Genomic DNA, 20,996 nt, shown 5'->3' with positions numbered 1-20,996 from the left:
TTATGTCTAGATTTGAGTCTTTAAGGCATGGCAATTTTGATTGTGGAATGATGAACAAAGGAAGAAGAATTATTGATGTTGAGAAGAGTTATGAATTTGAACTATTGTATGCTTGAGGACAAGCATTGGTTTAAGTGTGGAGGAATTTGATAAGATGCATATTAGACATATATTCTATGATATTTTCCTCATATTTGAATAACTAAAATTGATTAAATTATGAATTTTGATTATATTTCGTATTTTGTGGATTAGGTTGAAGATTTGGATAAAACAAGTTCAAAATCTTATGATTAGCATGATCTTCACAAAATCCCCGAATTAAGGAGGAAAAGTCAGAATTTAAGAACCTAGCAAGACCAGAAGAGGTTTTCGCGTAAGGCGTGGGCACGACTTATTCATCCTGAACCACCGCAGAAGAAGTCTACAGTTAAGGCGTGGGCGTGCCTTACCAGTTCGTACAACCCTAAATTAGGAAAAAGAGTTTAATGACGGCTGTAAGACTCCTTTAAATTATTCTTATCTTTAGAAAAAGATGAGGGCATTTAAAACTTCTATTTTTGTGGGATTTTCTTTAAGGGAGACTTCTTTATCTAGAATAGGAAAATCCTTATAAAAGGGGAGCCAGGGCCATTAGTTTTACATTAAGTTTTCTTTATTTTCTTTTGGTTTTCTTTCAATTATGAGTAGCTAAATACTTTTGTTCCAACTGGAGGATAATTGAAGCTTTGGTTCTTCAAGGATTGTGAGATCTAAATAATTTTCAATTTTCTTTTACTTCTTTGCTATTTATATATCTTCTGTTTTTATTAAGAATTATTGTCTTGATTGATTGTGCAAAGGATCCGTTGTTCAATTATCAAGTTGATAAATTACCATTTAGAACTTTAAATTCGTAATTGTTTAAACGTTCTTATATTAGTGGTAAAGTAACATGGTTGATTATGATTATGTTATAAAGGTATATAACCTAGTCTAAATGAATCGAGCTTGTGTATTCGTTGGCTAGAATTGGTGGTCCCTCTAGTGATTAATGTTGTTGGTGGATTAAATCTTAAGAGCTTGTCTAGGGTTGTTCATTAATTAGGGAAATAATCAAAGAGCTTCTCTTGATTATCGAGAAACTAAGGATAGACAGGTTGTTAGAGCTTCTCAATAACCATAACCAATTTAGTGAAAAGTAGAAGATTTTATCATTGCATCTATGATCAATTCTCTGAACCAATTCTGAAATTATACCTTTAGTTGGATATTTGCTTAATATTAATTTCTCTCAATTTTTAGTTGATTAGATATGCTTTTTATTTTTACTTTTCTCAATTTTAAAACCCCTTTTCTTTGCTTTAATTTTCATTAAAATAAATCTACCCAATCTCTGTGGATTCGACCTTGCTTATCGCTACTACAATTTTATATTTCCAAAAGCAAGTATTATTATTTGTTGGATTCGACACCCACCATGTCTATTAAAAACATACATGATGAGTAAAACTGTTTTGTAATAGTCTTATTTGACATGATAGGATTGTGTTTTTAGTTAAGATGTAATATTTTAGGTCGGAAGTTCCCTGACAAGACTCAAGACTATTAAGCATGAGAGAGAAAATTTTTGATGTTTTTGTAATATATACTTTGTGGATCAATTACAATATGAGAAAAGCAAGAAAAAAATTTGTTTTAGAAGCTCCATATTTGCAATTGTTGGCCCTTTTCTTGCTGATAAAGATACAATGATGAGCAACGACTGGTGCTTATGGACAAGATCGGTGCTTTCTCTACTTCTTTACTAGGTTTTCTTTCAATGAGAGAAATTACGTATTCCATAAAGGTTGCATCACAAGGCATGATGAGAAGTTCATTGCCAGGTGGTCCAAATTCTTCTTTTGCCAAGTTGAATAGTCCATCACCATTTTGTTCTTTAGATATTCCAAAGGAAGCACAAAGCGCTTCTGATCCACACTGTATACAACAAAGTGGCCCTTTTCGATCACCGATGATGTGCTGTAACTGCTTGTTTCAGCCACCATGGTGGTTTTTGGTAATGTGACTCTTTTTCTCTTAATTGAAGCTATTTTTTGCTATTTTATTGCCAACTTGATAAGATACTTTGGAAGACTTGGATGAAATAGAAAGAAGAGAGAAGTTTTAGGTATTAGAACTCTGATTTCTAAATGCAGTTGTTGTGCTTGATATGAAGCAATTGAGATGTGAATATATTATAAAATCATAAGGCACGTTTAATGTAAAAGTGCCACAAAGAAGTACAATGAGACACAGGGGATTAAACCCTGTTCCTCTCACATGCAAAGTCAGCACTCTACCATTTGAGCTACATCACCTGTTGTTTTTTGTATTAGCTTTATATTATTTATTCTAAATAAATCTGCTTCTTCAGTTGCTTCTTTCTGGACATAAAAAGTAAATAATTTTGATTTTTTACCATTGAAGTCACTAATATCTAGAGTTGTCTATTTAAGGTTAAATAGAGATGTCAGGTTGCTGGTCCTGTGAAATCCTAAGAGTGCTTTAATATTTTACTTTCATATGTAGTTGCAGTTTGCAAAACTATTCATGAGATAGTATATGTTACAAAATTAACTCATTTTAGTTATCAAAAAGATATACTGCATTTCATGAAGGTTGCAAATATCCATACAAGTTCTTTCATCCTCTTCTGGGGTTGAAAATTGCATAATGTTTTACATGGTAAATATGTTCAGAGTCCACATACGAGCGATTGCTTTTTAGCATGTCCTTCTTGGAAAATTGCAGTATACAACTGGCAGCCATAGCCAGTGATTGAACTTAGCACTGCTTTCTTCAAAGCCCGAGCTAATTCTAGAAGAAGGTGGAGTCATAATCCAGAAGATTCGGACCACTGAGAATTCTGCTGATATGTTGACAAAAGTGGTAACTGTGGTCAAGTTTAAACATTGTTTAGACTTGGTCAATATTGTTATAAATTGAAAGATGAATTTGCAGACACTACTGAAGATTGGATTTTTTTGAGAGACGTGTGTGGAATTTGCCAAGGTGGAGATTTGTTGGTTTTTGGCAAATATCCCACATTGGTTTTGTATAAGGAGGAGGGGAAATTCTTTTGTTATAAATATAACCCTCCTCCTCCTTAGTTTAGCATCCCACAAATATAAGACTTCTTCACTATTAAAGGCTATTTGTACTCTTTCTCTCTTTGTAATATTTCCTTTACTAGTGAAATATCATTTTAGTAGTGTTCAAGGAGGTAGGCATAATTTTGACCTAACCTCGTTAAATTTTGGTGTTCTCTTTATGTCTATTTAATAGCTATTGTCAGGTATAGTTGTTGTTAATAGCTCCACCTTGGCAAATTCCACACACGTCTCTCAACAAAATCCAATCTTCAGTAGTGTCTGCAAATTCATCTTTCAATTTATAACAATATTGACCAAGTCTAAACAATGTTTAAACTTGACCGTAGTTACCACTTTTGTCAACATATTAGCAGGATTCTCAGTGGTCCGAATCTTCTGGATTATGACTCCACCTTCTTCTAGAATCTCTCGTACAAAGTGATATCGAACATCGATGTGCTTCATCCTTGCATGGTAAACTTGGTTCTTTGCTAAATGAATAGCACTCTGACTGTCACAGTACATTTTGATGTGCTTTTGTTCCATTCACAATTCACCAAACAACCCTTGAAGCCAAATTGCCTCTTTCACAGCCTCTGTAACAGCCATATACTCTGCCTCTTTAGTAGACAAAGCCATTGTTGACTGTAAGGTGGACTTCTAACTACCTGGTGCTTTTGTAAATGTAAACACATAACCAGTAGTTGATCGACGCTTGTCCAAATCACCTGCATAGTCTGAATCACAATACCCAACTACACACTGACCATCTTGTTTGTCCTACTGAAAGACCAAACCAACATCTACGGTGTTCAGAATATACCGCAGAATCCATTTCACAGCTTCCCAATGCTCCTTTCCAAGCTCATGCATATACCTGCTCACAACCCCAACTGCCTGTGAAATATCGGGTCTCGTACACACCATTGCATACATTAAGCTACCAACAACACTTGCATACGGAACCTTTGACATGTATTCTCGTTCTGCATCATCCTTAGGTGACATGGATGCACCGAGCTTGAAATGAGGAGCAAGAGGTGTACTAACTGGTTTTGACTTCTCATTCATGCCAAAATGTTTTAGTACCTTCCTCATATATTCTTTCTGAGACAAACAAAGCATCCCCAATTTCTTATCTCTTGATATCTTCATGCCTAGAATATTCTTTGCTTCACCAAGATCCTTCATCTCAAACTCCCTGTTCAATTGAGTCTTTAGTTTTGCAATTTCTGTCTGACTCCTGGAAGCTATCAGCATATCATCAACATAAAGAAGAAGATATATATAGGATCCGTCTTGTAGATTGCATAAATACACACAATGATCATATTTGCTTCTTGTGTACTTCTGCCCTATCATAAACTTGTCAAATCGCTTGTATCACTGCCTTGGAGATTGCTTCAATCCGTATAGCGATTTTCTAATTTGCACACCATCTCTTCTTTTTCAGCAACTTTGAAGCCATCTGGCTGAGTCATGTAGATTTCCTCATCCAAGTCTCCATGTAAAAATACAGTTTTTACATCCATCTGAACTAGTTCCAAATCCAACTGTGCTACCAAAGCCAACAAAATTCTGATGGAGGAATGTTTTACAACTGGAGAAAATACTTCATTATAATCAACTCCCTCCGTTTGAGCGTAGCCTTTAGCCACCAATTTTGCTTTGTAGCGGATGTTATTATTGTCAGGAAATCAATCTTTCTTTGCATATACCCACTTGCACCCAATTGCTTTCTTTCCTTTTAGAAGACTAGCTAGTTTCCACGTCTGATTCTTTTGAAGGGATTACATTTCTTCATTCATGGCGATCCTCCACTTTTTATGTTCTGAACTTTGGACTGCTTTATTAAAAGTGGCAGGAACGTCATCAATTGCAATTGGTGATGCAAAAGAGACCATATCAGCATAACAAGCAGGTTGTCTAATGGTCATCTTTCCCTTTCTGAGTGCAATTGATTCATGTTGTTGTGGAGGTTCTTGGGCCTGAACCTCTTCTTCATTTGACTTTTCTTCTACCATAGGAGAGTCAACATTAGTTTCTTTACTGACTGGGTCAATTCTGCTTCCTTCAAACTCCACCTGTTTGGGAGTTCCATCTGTCTGCTCCAATTTTTCTGAAGTCACCTTTCTCAACATGGTAGATTCATCAAAGGTAACATCCCTACTGAAGATTATTTTCTTTATTTCTGGACACAAGAGACGATAGCCTTTCACACCAGAGGTGATCCCTATAAAGATCCATTCTTTTCTCTTGGATCCAGCTTTGACTCCTTAACATGGTAGTATGCAATAGAACCAAACACATGTAAGGAATCATAATCTATAGTAGGTTCTCCAAACCATTTCTCTAATGATGTTTTACCACCAATAGCAGTCGATGGTAAGCGGTTGACAAGGTGACAAGCATAGACCAAAGCCTCAGCCCAAAATTCTTTGCCTAACCTAGCATTAGACAACATACACCGAACCTTCTCCACTAATGTCCGGTTCATACGCTCTACCACCCCATTCTGTTGTGGTGTAGATCTGATAGTGAAATGCCTGACAATACCTTCTTCTTCACAGACTTTCAGAAATGGATCATTTTTGTACTCTCCACCATTGTCTGTACGGAGACGTTTGATTTTTTTGCCTGTTTGAGCCTCCACCATCTTTTTCCATTTAAGGAAAAATCCTAGCACCTCATCCTTTGTCTTCATTGTATACACCCAAACTCTCCGGGAAAAATCATCAACAAAGGTGACATAATAATGTGTTCCTCCCAATGAAGTTGTCTTGGAAGACCCCCATACATCTGAATGAACATAATCCAAAATACCTTTAGTATTATGGATTGTTTTTCCAAATTTCACCCTCGTCTTCTTCCCTTTGATGCAATGCTCACAAAAAGCTAATTTGCAAGCCCGAGCACCCTTCAATAATCCTTGATCTATCAACAATTTCAAGGATTTTTCACTAACATGCCCCAAGCGCATATGTCATAACCTGGTTGCTTCTGACTCGTGTTCATCAATAGAAGCTGCCACTGCTGTTGTCCCAACAATTGTACTACCCAAAAAGTAATACACATTGTTTCTTTTCCGGATTCCCTTCATTATCACCAGTGCACCAGAGATAATCCTCATAATCTCATCCTTTGCCCTCACTTCTAAACCTTTTGACTCTAAGGTTCCCACAGAGATGAGATTTCTCTTTAAATCTGGTACATAATGGACACCTGTTAAGGTTCTGATTGATCCATCCTGATTCCTCAAGCGAATTGAACCAATCCCAAGTGTGTCAAGAGGGGAATTATTTGCTGTGTAGACAATTCCACCTTTTAGTTCTTTAAAATCAAAGAACCATTCTCTATTGGGGGTCATATGGTAGCTACAAGCTGAATCTAACAGCCATGAACTGGAACAGCTGGTTGATGGCGTAGCAGCGAATGTGAAATCTGAATCTGCATCATCATACTCGACCACATTTGATTCTGAGATAGCCTTTCCCCTTTCAAGTTTGCCTTTGTTCTTTAGCCTGTGACATTCTTACTTTCAGTGCCCTTTTTCTCGACAAAAGGCACATTCATCTTTGCTCAATCTAGACTTTGACTTCGATCTCCCTCTCCTTTCTTTATTCTGACTCTTCGAACGGCCTCTAACAACAAGAGATTCTGCTTCGACACTTGTGTTTTCTTGTTTGTCTTTCTTTCTCAATTCATAACTATACAAGGCAACAGTTACTTCACTGAGAAACATATCAACTTTCCCATGAAGTAGAGTAGTTTCAAGATACTCAAACTCATCAGGAAGTGATCCCATCAACATCAGAGCCAGATCTTCGTCTTCAAAAGTCACGTTCATATTCATCAGATCAGTCACCAGCTGATTAAAGCTAGTAATGTGATCATTCATAGTGGTACCTGATACATAGTTGAAGCGGAACAATCTCTTTTTCATGTAGAGCTTGGTTTGACCGCTTTTCTTCAAAAATTTCTCCTCCAGTGCCTTCCACAATTTACTTGCAGAAGTTTCTTTAGAAAATGCATACTTCTGCTCTCTAGAAAGACACGATCAAATAGTACCACATGCCAATCTATTGATCCTCTTCCATTCTTTCTCCTCAACATCATATGGTTTCTCTCCTTCAATAGCAATGTCTAGACTCTGCTGAAATAGGGCATCTAGAACCTCACTTTGCCACATGCCAAAATGACCGGTGCCATCAAAAATCTTCATTGCAAATCTAACATTTGTCACAGCTGCTGACGACGATGTGGATTTTTTTGTTGCGTCTGTCATTTCTGCTACAAATTCTATTTAATAGCTGTCAATGCGGAATGCCAATTATCCCAAGGAAATTTTTTCTGATGTGAAAGATCAGCCTAAGCCGCAACCACATAACATACTAAAATAAACCAAGAGTGCTGATACCAATTGTTGTGGAATTCAGGTTAATTTCCACCAATAATAACAAATTCACCTTGAAAACTATTATCTAGGTGACTATTGTGAAAACGATTGTACTAAAAATCACACCAAGGTAGATTCCCAGGAAAGAGGAGGGGTCACAATGGTCCCTCTTAAAACCCACTTTCCTTAGACAGAACTACCAAGACAAGTAATTTTAATAGGACAATAATTAACAACTATACCCGACAATAGCTATTAAATAGACATAAAGAGAACACCAAAATTTAACGAAGTTAGGCCAAAATTATGCCTACCTCCTCGAACACTACTAAAATAATATTTCACTAGTAGAGGAAATATTACAAAGAGAGAAAGAGTACAAATAGCCTTTAATAGTAAAGAAGTCTTATATTTGTGGGATGTTAAATTAAGGAGGAGGATGGCTCTATTTATAATAAAAGAATTTCCCCTCCTCCTTATACAAAACCAATGTGGGATATTTGCCAAAAACCAACACTAATCCTCGCTATACTAACAAGACTAAGTAACTCACTATGACAGGTAATGTTATAGGCCCATCACTTGACAGTCCGAACTCTTCCTCAGACATCTTGAGAAGTTGCTGGAAAATACTGTTCTTGAGACATGTCAAGGGAATCACAAAACGCTCCTTATCCATTGCATAGATAACAAAATGGCCGTAATCAACGACTGATTGTTTATTAGAATGATCAGCATTACCCGCCTTTCGATCAGTACTACTCCGTCTTTCGATGGATGAAGCAATCAAAATTTTACTTCACCTATATATATAAATGCAAGATTGAGGATCTAAAAATGTCCTGTACTTGAAGTTGTTCACTGTTAAGAAATTCAATGCATTGATATAAACCGAGTCACAAGCGTTGCACCTTCACATTAAGAATTTCGTGAAAGAGACATCCTTTATGCATCGAAGTGACAAACTGACGATCATTAGAGCCTGAATTAGCAAGACAATCACATCAAACTCAAATGCATTATTCAATGGTACAGAATTTTGACCTTTCAACTCAAATGCATTATTCAATGGTACAGAATTCCAATTCATCCTGCACCATTTGGTCCTTCAATTCTGGTAAACAAACCAGAAGGTTATCACTGATGGATGCAAAATTTTTGTGCTGACAAATGCAAGCCGTTCATTATGATAAGGATAAAAACTCTATAAGTACAACAAGAAGGCTCTTTGAAAAGTTGTCTCTGCTTTGAATTTTTCAATTTTTGATATTAAAATTTTATGGAGATGCAGGGGATCAAACCCTGTACCGCTTACATGCAAAGCGAGCACTCTACCACTTGAGCTACATCCCCTGCTGCCTTTTCTTTTTTAATTTTTATTTCTTCATCCTTAATCAATCTGGTTCTTCAGTGGCTTCTTTCCGGACCAAAAAAGGTTACTGATTTTTTATTATTTATCAATTGTAGTCACTAATGCTGGAATTTATTATCTAGAGTTTTGCAATAAAGGTTAGATATAGATGTGAGGTTACTGGATTCCTCTGAAATTTTGAGTGTCCTTTAATATTATATATATATATTTTTTGGATAAGCTGATTTCATTATATCCAAAGAGAATGCAGTAAAGTTGCTACAGCAAACCGAGCACCATACAAAAACATAGGAGCTCACTCAAGCATACCCCAAGCTGTACAAAGAGAAAGATTTATCTCATCAGATCTATCTATATGTTTATCTTTGGCCTTAATTCTAACAATCTCTCTAATCGACTCAAAAACAACAACTTCCCTGCTCAGGCTATTACCAAAGATTCTACCATTCCTCTCAATCCAAACAAAGTAAATTAGAGCATTCCAGACAATCTTTAGGATAAAGGTAATAAGAGACTTACCTTTTATTTTCTTAACAGCCCATTGCAATTCAAAATCCCAATCTCCTACAGGTCTGCGCAAGCAACAAGCATCCAAGACCCTTCTCCAAACCGTGCACGAGAAATAGCACCTAAAGAAAAGGTGATCTCTCGTCTTAGTAGCACCACTACAAAAAACACACTTCTCATCAACTACCATGCCAAAATGAGTGAGCCTATCCTTCGTGTTAAGCCTCCCCAAAATGGCCAACCAAACAATGATAACATGTTTTGGAACATGGAAAGGAAACCAAACTAGTTTGTGCCAAGGAATCCCATCTCTCTTAACCCTTATATCCAGCCAAAACTCCCAAGCATTCAAAGTATCCAAACCAGCAGAAGCAAGAAAAAGAGGACAAGCCTCATCACGCAAAGAAAACAACTTCCAAAAACACCAACTCATAGGCCCCTTGGGAACCATATGCCAGAAGTCCTGACACTTCATATGTATTTGTAGTTTGTAAAACTATTCATGAGTAGATGTTACGAAATTAACTCATGCTAGTTATCAAATGAGGCCTACTATATTTCGTGAAGTTAGCATTCCACAAAGAATTATCTATACAAGTTTCTATCATCCCTACTGGGATTGAAAATTGCATAATGTTTTGCATGGTAAATATGTTTAAAATCCACAGACAAGCCACTGTTTTTCAGCATGTCCTTCATGGAAAACAACGAGCAACCATGGCCAGTGGTTGAACTGAGCACTGATTTCTCCAACTCCTTAGGTAATACTCGTTGTACCAACAAGACTATGTAACTCACTATGACAGAATTGCACGGTAATGTTATAGGCCCATCGCTTGGCAATTCGAATTCTTCAGACATTTTGAAAAGTTGCTGGAAAATACTGATCTTGAGATATGCCAAGGGAATCACAAAACGCTCCTTATCCATTGTATAGACAACAAAACGGCCTGTATCAACGACTGATTGTTTATCAGAACGATCAGCATTAGCGGTCTTTCGATCAGTACTTCTCCTTGGTGAAGTAATTCTTTTCCTTCCAATCGCATGCAGCTATCTTCTTCCACTTCCTTGCCATTTTGCTGAGCTTCTTTTTGCTAACCATGCTTGATTTCTGACAAAGAAATAGACGAGGTATCTTTTTCGGTATCTAGAAATGATGTATTTACTTGGAAGGAGGTGAAGAAAACAGCAAAAACAACGAACTTGGGTCCTAGACAAGGTTAAGATCTTGTGCTTTACATTTGGAGAGAGAACCAATGCAAAACATTCACTAAGTTTCTTATCTTCATATGAATGCTAAAAGACAAAGGTACAAGAGGAACCAATGATATTTAAAACAAGAAAGAGCCTTGATTTGTTGTCCCTGTCAAATCAAAATAGTGACAACGAGCTGCATTTTGTTTATCTATTATGAATTTGAAAGATAGAATATGAATATTGCCTTTGCACTTCAAACGAACTGGAAGTTAAAACATTTAACCTGTAATACATAGTCAAACAACTAGATAAATACAATCATGTAATCTTGATTAGTTGATAGCGCAAATCAGTGTAACATATGATCTGTCTGGAATCTTCAGCACCTTCTTCATATGTCATAACAACCGGTTTTCCGTAGGTCTTCTAATTAGGGTATAAGCAACTAAGTAAAAGTACAAAGTATTATCCGTAGTACTGCAAAGTTGTTGAAATGTCTCAAAATAACAGACATGGATGATAATAGACGTCTGTATTGGACATCCATGCTCTTGACATTCTCATTAGCTGAGATAAAGAATATTAGTTTCTAAAGATCACAGTTATCGATGCTCGAAAAAATATTGTGTAAGGTCACAGTATCTCTGGATATCATTTTAGAATAAAAGTTGTTTTTTCAATTGCATCATAGAGAAAATGGAAGTTAACCTCCTCATGTGTTGGCAGTTTTGCTAGACCTGCATGCTCATCAAGGTGACTAGAATCATGTCTGTTACGTTTTAAACTAGGATTGTGTATTTTACGTCAAAGGGACCACAAAACGTCTATCATCAATTGTTTATATTACAAAGCATCCAACTGCTAATGATTCATTAGAATGATTTGAAGATGCAATCTTTTTGTTAGTCCTTACTGAACTAATTCTGTCTTCCCATTGCTGCTATTTTCAGCCACTCTCTTACCATTCTGAAAAGTTTCTTGGTGGTAATTGTATTTTCTTACTCGATGTTTTCCAATGGAAAGTGATTGCTGAGGGAAAGAAGAAAGTCTTATATTTATACAAGAACAAAAAGTCTTTGCTATACTGGCCTTACTTGTACTGTGAATTTCAAAGCTGAAGCTTATAATTTCATTTTCCGGAGGAAACTATATTTGCTACTTTGCAAGAGATCCTTTCGAGGCTAGTTAAGATCAATAAGGGAAATCCAAAGAGTAAAATTTGGAGGATATATAACAAAATCACTCCTATCCTATAAAATATTATGAGTACGGACTGCATGCCTTGATGCTGTAAATGGACAAGTAAGAGGCAAAACCGAATCATTATGCAAACAAGAAACTTGCAGATGAAAAAAAAACAAGGTGTGCTAAGTTTGGAACTTTAGCTAAACGACATCCTTCGAAGAAATTATGTTCACGACCGCTAAGTAGTTGTTGGAGTCCTTGCAAGGTCAACGACAATGAGCTTTATTGCGGTGGAACATTCAATGGAAGAATGTACTTAGATGAAGATACTGAACATCAAAAAGGACATATTTAAATCTAGATTCCATAACCCTTTGTTTTATTAGTAATGGTAGTTAAAAACCAACTTAGTTTTACCTATACATGTTTCTAGAAATGATCTATTTACTTTGGAAAAAGTGGAGAAAACAAGTACAACATTGAACTTTGAGTACAATGTTAAGGCCTTGTGTTTTACATGTAGAGTGATCAGATTATCAATTATGATTTTGAAAGAATATGGACATTTAACAGAGGAAGATATTCCATGGAAGCAGGTGGTTTTGCTTGAAATTCATCCTGTGCACATGTAATTATTGATGCTACATAAATATCATGTAAGGCTGCTGGTGATCTGGGTAGCATTTTATAAGGAAAATGAAGTTGTTTTTGTATAGCAGGATCATTTACATGATTGAGCATATTCACTTAGAATCAGCAAACAAGTTGATTCTTGATCTCCATGTCCTTGACTGAAAAAACTATCCGGCGACGACGAGCAGCGATACGTAGCGATGGAATCGAGCACCGCTCTCTCCATTTCCTTTGCTAATCCTCGTTTCACAAGGGATACAATGTAGTTCATGAGGACTGAATCACATGGCAATGTTATAGGCCCGTCACTCGGCAGTCCAAACTCCTCTTCTGACATCTTGAGCAGTTCTCGAAAAATGCAGTTGCGGAGAAATGCCAAGGGGATGGCAAAGCGTCTCTTGTCCATTGTATAGATTGCAAAGCAACCATTATCGACTACTGATGATTTGTTAGAATGATTTGCAGCAGCCATGTTTTTTTTAGTCCTTGTTAAAGCCATTCTTTTCCTTCCAATGGTTGCTATTTTCTGCCACTTTCTCGTCATCTTGATAAGCTTCTTTGAGGTAATCATGCTTCTTGCTTCCATTCGTGTTTCCGATGAAAATCTTGTGGGGAAAAGGAGGAAAAAAGAGGTTGATTTGTGTATACTTTCTAGGACTAATGTGGAAAGGAATTTAGCCTGCTATTTATACAGGAAGAACCAATTTAACTAAATCACTGGGTGTATATATTGAACCTTGTCTTGTTTTGGATCCAAAGCCAACGGAGAAAACTATGTAAACAAGGAACAATTTTATTTAGGGTAAATTACTTATTTAGTACCTAAATTATCAGTTTTAGTCCGTTTTAGAACTCATGTTCAAAATTTAACGATAAATTTTGAAAATTTTAAAACTTTAGGTATTAAATTTGACCAAAACTGATAATTAAAGTACTAAATGCATAGCTTACACTTTTATTTTTAAACGTATTTATGATTGGAATACACAATTTTTTAACGTAAATCAATAATGAGGGCTTAAATTTTATATTACATAATTTATTTAGTTTCATAATAATCTATCTTTTTAAGTTTGTGGGTTTAGTTTTTAGGATTTTAAATTTTATTGTTTATTAATTAATACTTATGGAATAGTATTTTAGGTATTATGACTTGAAATTAAAATAAATAAGTTATATAAAATACTTTTTACATGATCTGTGTATCAATTGATACTTCATAATATCTGAGGTTTATAGTTTTATAATAATCTTATCAGAGAATAATACATGTTCTATGCCTTTTAATGTGGACATGAATAGTATTTTAAATTTGATTCGGTCAAAATTTGGTAAATGTTCAATTCAAGTTGACTTGATTTGAACTCTAGCTCGACTCTAGACCTTAAAGAGTTGAGTCAAACAAAGTTCAATTCGACTCGATAAGTTTGAGATCAGCTCGTTAATTTTTTATACAGTGATTGCAAGCAACAATGAATTCAGTGAATAGATGTTGATTTTCTTATTTTAAGATTGATTATTTATCGTTGAACTTTATTTTTCAATAATGTTTTTAATAGTTTGACGTATTTGTGAATTGTTATTTTAGTTTTAATATGTTAGTTTTATTGCTTCATGCATTCTTTTGATAATTTTTTCCGTTAATTTATGTTTATATTAAGCTCTATATTGTATTAGTATATTTTATCTATAGTTAAAAAATAAGATAAAATTTCTAGTGAGTTTAACGAGCAACGAGTTGAGCAACAAGATATTTTTGACGAACACAAGTCGAACAAAATTTTAACGAGCAACGAGTCGAGTAACAAAAATTTTTAACGAACAAGAGTCGAGTATTGCCCAACTCGCTCAATAAATATCCCTAATTTTAAGCTTAATGTATATATATATATATATATATTACGTGTTATACTACATTATGACTCTTATATTTGATTTAATTTTAATTGATTAAATTTAAGTTTTGATCAATAAACATAACCTTTCTAATTTAGTTAATGACTAACTTAAGTTAAGAATATTACACACAACACTTTCTCTCATCAAATTAGTAGCTGTGATTAGGGATGGGTATGGGACTCGAATCCAACGGGTTTCGATCCGACCCAATCCGAAAAAATATAATTTTACCATATATATTTAAGAATAATTACAATAATACCCTTTTATATATTATTTTTTTCAATTATATCATTATTTTTATTGAATAAAAATAATATTTTATTATTATTTTGGGTCGGATCAGATCATGTTCGAATTTTATCACAAAATATCAGGTCGATGGAGAGTATATATTTTTCGGGTCGGGTTGGCCGAAACCCGACCCATGCACATCCCTTGTTGTGATACTTGACTTAATCGCTATATGTATATTTATGTAATCAACATAATATAAAAATATGTATATTTATAATCAATATATATTATTTTTAATCATATGTATATTTATATTTTTTTACATTTTTATTTTCAGTTTACATATTTTCATTTCTATAATTATAATTATGATTTTGTGTATTTTTGTGCTCTTTTAATCTATAGATACAATATCCATAATTATAACTACATGAAATAATTGCTGAAAAGGAAATTAATTATCCTTTAATCAAAGTGTTTATTTAATAAGAAAAGTTATTTAAAATATTAATTAAAATCAGTTCTAAAAATTATCAATTAAAATATTATTATTACATTTTTAATCACGTGTTAATAATAGTTATAAAAATAAATAATTACTATTCCGTATGTTATTTTATAAATTATTATAACGTGTCGAATCAAACATATTAATTAATCAATACTTTACTACTAATCATATCTAATGTCTTATCAGAATAGTTACATGGAATAATAGATGACGTGTCAAGCTTTGAATGGAACGATAACTTTTCATCCTAAACCCTAACCCCGCCGATCCACTCCTTGGGCTAGTACATGTACCCTTCCGTCAAAACAGAGCGCCACTTTTCACCGTCTTCTCAAAACTCTGAAACTAAAACATACTCCAACTCGAATCCCGCTCAGTTTCGTCAGGTATCTTTTCCTATTCCTTCTCTAACTCTAGATCTCCAGCTCACTTTTTCGGTTTTTGTTCTTCGTTTGATTGGATGGCATTGAATAGCTTAAATCGTTTCCAATCTTCATTTATGTCTGCTTACTAAGAGAAACAAATCAGATTTGAAGCGCGTTTTTTTTCCTTTTTGCAGCGAGGAAAATGGATCGGTACCAGAAGGTGGAGAAGCCGAAGGCGGAGACACCGATAAACGAGAACGAACTTAGGATTACGGCTCAAGGGAGAATGCGGAATTACATATCTTACGCCATGTCTCTGCTTCAGGTTTTCCTTTTTTTTTAATTAGATATTATCTTTTTTATTAAGCGTTTATTTAGTAGTTTTGAATAAGTGAGTAGCGTGTTTTTGTTGTACAAATATTATGTTGAAGGGCTAAGGTTTCAACTCTCCTTTTGTTTTGTAGGATAAGGCTGCAAACGAGATTGTGCTTAAAGCTACAGGCAGAGCTATAAGCAAGACTGTCATGATTGCTGAACTAATAAAGGTATTAGTTTGATAAAAATAGGTTACTGTTTTCATTTTTCTTAATCTTCTTGTTATGTATTTGTTTATAAAGTTATGTATTATCATAGCAACGTTATTCGTTTTGTTAATAATATTTCTTCTAGTATGTAAGAACATGTCGGTTTTGTTATCTCTCTCCCTTGCATATTGTCCGATTTGTAGTTAGAAGATAGAGGACGATATAAACTTGTGATATGTGATTGTTCTTATCTTTATAATCTCCCTACCCCGTTTTCCTTTGATTTTGTCCTAAAATGTATTAATTGTTCCAGAGGAGGATTGCCGGTCTTCATCAGAACACATCAACCGGATCAATAGACATAACTGACACATGGGAACCACTAGAAGAAGGCCTTCTTCCGTAAGAACGTAGTTTTCCTGTTCTTTCTGGTGGTCCGGGGGATTTCATTTTTCTTGCCATAACTAATATCTTATTTGATTATAATGTTTGATTTGCTTGCACAGCCTAGAAACCACTCGCCATGTTTCGATAATCACCATTACTTTGTCTAAAAAAGTGTTGGATACATCTTCAGTCGGGTATTGGCCACTACTTATCTGTATTTAAATACTCATGATGTTGAATATATTATTGTTCACTGAGGCCCGTTATTTACTATGGTTGTCTTGACACGCTGCCATTTTGGTCTGCAACATGTCATGCTAATAGATATCAACCTCCAATCCCATCTGATCAAGTGAAGGCATCAGCTGCAATTGAGGACACTGAAGGAGGTAAGGCAATAATGTAACAATTATTGATGATTAAGTGATTCTGTTTTATGCCCTAAATAAATTGATACTTGTACTCAATTTCATGCAAATTAGAGGCCTCTGCTGACATACAAGGCAAAGGACATGGTGGTCAAAGGAAATATGGAGGTATAAGCAAACGTCATGGCTCATTCTGTACTAAAATGAAATAACAGTCACTAATGCATTTTTGGAGGAAGAGTTCTTTCTTTTTAATGTTATTTGAGAAGTTAAAATTCATTTAGAGTTTCAGCCATGGCTTTTCCCCCTTTTCAAATTCTTCTTGATACATGAGGACATGGATTAGAATGGTGATGGAATTAAAGGAAACTTGAATTTGATCAGGATGATCTCTAATCATTCAGATAGATTAAGCTTCAATTATATGTTTTTGGTTATAAATGGCGAAGGGGACAGTAAAGCAACTGACTTGACAGCAAGGCTGGTTCTGTGTATGTTGGTTGCATATAATTGCTAGGCTTAGTAGCAGACTGGACAGATATTCAGATCTATGTTTTTTTTCATGGAATGAGATGGCAATAATCCTTGGCATGTTGATTGATTGGAAAAGTTTGTTATCCAGTTTTGTGCTGTGTATCAAATCATATATATTTTTTTTCGTGAATTTATTGAAGCACATGTGAACCAAAAATAACATAAAAGTTTTACTTGTGCAGGCAATATCAATGGAGGCATGGTGGACCACAGGAATGGAGGATTTTATGGTGGGCAACGCTATGGAGGCAGAGGTCGGGGTCGTGGGAGGGGGCGTGGTAGAGGGTATGGTGGTGGAAATATGCAGTGGGATTCGGGATATTATAATGGTAATGGTCCATCAGGACCATTTCATGGACAGGGTCGTGGTAAATCTCTGCCCCATTTGCTTTCCTTGTTCTTTTGTTCTGCCTAATTGTTAGTTTAGTGGTTCGACATATCCAAAAACAAATCAATTTTCCCCCTTCAAACAAATTTAAAACAAGACATTTTCTTAGTTGAGTTATTTTAACAACAAAGCATACATGGGTAAACATACAATGTCTTGCATCATTTTTATTTTTATTAGAAAAATTACATTAACCATTTCGGGTGAAATTACTGGTTGCAGGTGGAGGACGTGGGAGGGGACGAGGACGTGGTCGCGGACCTCGTGATCAAGACTACAGATCTGATGGCCCAGTCCAGAAAGCCGCTTGAGCATCCACAGAGCCATGGTTTTAGATTGAACCAAACCAGTGGGTGGCTGCTGGTCTTTATGCATCATTCAAGGCTTTGATTGCAAAATTGAGTGGTAAGGGACCTTTTATCCGTTATTGTTTTCTGGGCCGCAATTTTTGTAGGAAAGTTGGTAGGTCGTGGATATTCTATCACGCCCTGCCAATGTTTGTGCAACTTTTTAGCTTTCTTTTCCCTTTTTATTATAATTGGAAATGTTTTTCTCTAAATAATAGAGCAGCAGTACATTCGTTCTGGCAGTCTTTTTCCTTGTTGCTTGATGTTTGCCTGTTTGGTAACCAATTATGAAATTCTCGATTCACTTAATCTAATACTATAATACATTAAAGCATGAATGATACGTGACAAAGAGGGATTTAAATAGCGTTCGTAGTCACATTTTCGGTCGCATTGCGTTTATCGCGGTTGCGGACATAACGGATGTCATTGCGGTAACTGCGGGTGTTGCGGTCGTGAATTTTTTTAAAAATTCACACAACTTATCCTAAAACATAACAGTTATAATTATAATGTTAAAAAGTCATTAAATGTTTTTTAAGCAAAAATAATATATATATATATATATGTAATATAATTTAAATGGAACTAAAATAAGTGTACAATTTAAATTTTATAAATTTAGATTACTGAAATTAAGACTAAATTAAATAAAAATTAAATTTTACACCTAAATTAAGGATTAAATTATAAATTATGAAAGGTGGAGGGAGTGGGACTAAAATTAACACATCAAAAAATATTTTAAAATTTATAGCAACAAAAAAAAAAAGAAATTAGAGTGGAGTGGAGCGACCAAAACCATCACTCTTTAACAGTTCAAAAAAAAATCCTAGAACCTTTCATTTTCCTAAATCTCTACCAAAAACATATATTTAAGAACAAGTTCTCTGTTTTCTACCTTTGTTTTTTTACTAAATCCCACAACTCCCAAAACCTTTGATTTTTTTTATTTTTTATTTTTTTACCTTCTCAAATAGAAGTCCGTTGCTGTCTTACTTCATCACCGACGACGAAGCTCGACGAAAGCGAGATTTCTCCACAAATCAGCTTTGTTTTTTTTTTTTTTTTTGCTTTTTCCCTTCTCAATTTGATCTTTGATGAGTCTTGACTCTTGATATATGATTATGCTCTATGTTTTTTTAGAGTTTACAAAAAAAATTATAATGCATGTGTTGAAATTTTGTTGTTGCTGGTTAATTCAATACCATTTAAACATTTTCCTAGCATTTTAGGGTGAAAATTTTGGCTTTTCTATTTTTTTTACATTTGTTTTACAGTAACGGTATGATAGCGTTAATAGCGTCCTGCAATTGGCGCTATACACCGCTACCTGTTAAATTGCGGGTGCAATCCACCTTTATCGACGTGAATCCGCAACCCACCGCAAAAATTGTCAATATCGGTTTCAGACGGCAGCGTTACTGCGAAATAGCGGCCGCTATAGCGGTTTCATTCTGCTATTTGATTCCCTAGTGACAACAACAAAAAAACTAAATATCTCATCAATATCTTACCCATGATCCACTTTCTTATTTCCCTTAATCTATATATACTTCAGAAAAGGGTTAACTACACGGTTAGTCACTTATCTTTTAGTTTTGTACACTTTTGATCACTAATTTCAAAATTCATAGGTTATGGTAACTTACATTTTTATTTAAATAAGATTTGGTCACCACAGGTTTGGAGTCGTTATACCAGTAACATTTTTTCTGAGTTGCCACTAGTTTGCTAAGTTGGATTAAGTTTTTTAATAAAATGATATAAACGCGGAATTGAAAGACCTTTTTGCTTTTCTTCAAATCCCTAGCACCCCTAAAACAAAGATTTTTCTGTCATTCTTTTCTTCAAATCCATAGCAGCCTCAAAATCCCTAATAAGAAGAAGACATGGCAAGGGAAAAAAACGACAAAGAAGAAGATAGAAGCAAGCAATGTCGCGCCCATGTGTCTTTGTGGAGTACGAGCTAAAATCATCATTGCTTGGACTGATGAGAACCCAGGTAAGAGGTTCTATGGGTGTAACAATTATGGGAATGAGACATTCTCTGTAACACCCCCAACCCGTACCCGACCCGGATACGAGTCTGAAATGTCACATTGACTTTTTAAAACAATATTCTTACAAAATAATAAAATATTTGGACTTATATTAAGAAAATACGATAATATACCATTTAATTATGTTTCATTATAACAAATTTAAGGAAAGAAACGTTTTTTATGAATAGTACTATATTGTATGAACATTGCTACAGTATACCGATGACTGCTACAGTGTATCGATGCACAAAATCATCGAATATAAATTGTGTATCAATGCACTGTTACAGTGTACCGATGCACTGCTATAGTAACTTCCACTCAATTTATATAAAACTCATAAAAAATTAAGCGTGCATCAGTATAAAGTTACAATTTACATATATATATATATATACGTAAAACATTACAAAACTCAATCATATGATTTTACAAAACCGATTAGAACATATCGGATTCAAACTTTTATTTACATGCCAACCACAATCAGTATTACAAAATACAAACTATTCATTTCTTTTCTGATATGATCTTTGGAAAGGAGAAACTGACTTGTCTTGCATAACTTTTATTGAATCTTCCTCTTCTCGGAACCTACGTTTGAAACAATCGCACGCTAAGTCATTGACTTAGTGAGGCATATAAACATATGTTGAAAACATTTTGATATTTCGATATAACAAATTAAGTTAAATGAATTTTAAGATTTTCCAAAAAGATTTTCTAAGTATATTCAATATAATTATTCGAATATCAAAATATTACTCCAAATCTTTTAATCCTTACTCAAGTGTAAAATTAAGTTTTAATCTTAAAATAATCTCAAAACAATTTTACAAAATATTTCGAACCATTTCAAAGCCAAAAATTCCAGATTGCTTAGAGGGAACCGATTCCCCCCCAAGGGGGTACCGATTCCCCCTGAATGGTTTGGCTCCGAGAAAAACAGAATGCTCGGAGGGAACCGATTCCCCCCCCAAGGGGG

At 34.8% G+C, this 20,996-nt stretch overlaps 2 protein-coding genes and 1 pseudogene across 3 annotated transcripts; 1 reads left to right on the top strand and 2 right to left on the bottom strand.

The window, feature by feature from the left end:
• Positions 1-10,043: 10,043 nt before the first annotated feature.
• On the bottom strand, positions 10,044-10,493 carry LOC120211572 (annotated as a pseudogene).
• A 1,990-nt stretch (positions 10,494-12,483) lies between these two features.
• Positions 12,484-13,043, bottom strand: LOC120211269 (auxin-responsive protein SAUR68-like). The gene has a single exon (XM_039209853.1). The coding sequence runs from the start codon at positions 12,990-12,992 to the stop codon at positions 12,495-12,497; it is 498 nt and encodes a 165-aa protein (XP_039065784.1). The 5' UTR covers positions 12,993-13,043; the 3' UTR covers positions 12,484-12,494.
• A 2,303-nt stretch (positions 13,044-15,346) lies between these two features.
• Positions 15,347-18,192, top strand: LOC120211257 (ribonuclease P protein subunit p25-like protein). 2 transcript variants are annotated; one of them, XM_039209843.1, is made up of 9 exons: positions 15,347-15,439; positions 15,613-15,743; positions 15,883-15,963; positions 16,256-16,344; positions 16,449-16,523; positions 16,654-16,718; positions 16,812-16,865; positions 17,414-17,599; positions 17,842-18,192. In XM_039209843.1, the coding sequence occupies exons 2-9, from the start codon at positions 15,621-15,623 to the stop codon at positions 17,928-17,930; spliced, it is 762 nt and encodes a 253-aa protein (XP_039065774.1). In that variant the 5' UTR covers positions 15,347-15,439; positions 15,613-15,620; the 3' UTR covers positions 17,931-18,192. The 2 variants fall into 2 exon arrangements, with proteins under 2 accessions (XP_039065774.1, XP_039065775.1); XM_039209844.1 differs by lacking the exon at positions 16,812-16,865.
• The last annotated feature ends 2,804 nt before the right edge of the window (positions 18,193-20,996 follow it).

This window comes from Hibiscus syriacus, unplaced genomic scaffold (genome assembly GCF_006381635.1).
Source record: "Hibiscus syriacus cultivar Baekdansim isolate YM2019G1 unplaced genomic scaffold, ASM638163v2 tig00109972_pilon, whole genome shotgun sequence".
NCBI classification, from domain to species: Eukaryota; Viridiplantae; Streptophyta; class Magnoliopsida; order Malvales; family Malvaceae; genus Hibiscus; species Hibiscus syriacus.
Note: the sequence above shows the minus strand (reverse complement) of the source record. Positions and strands in the feature narration are given on the sequence as shown.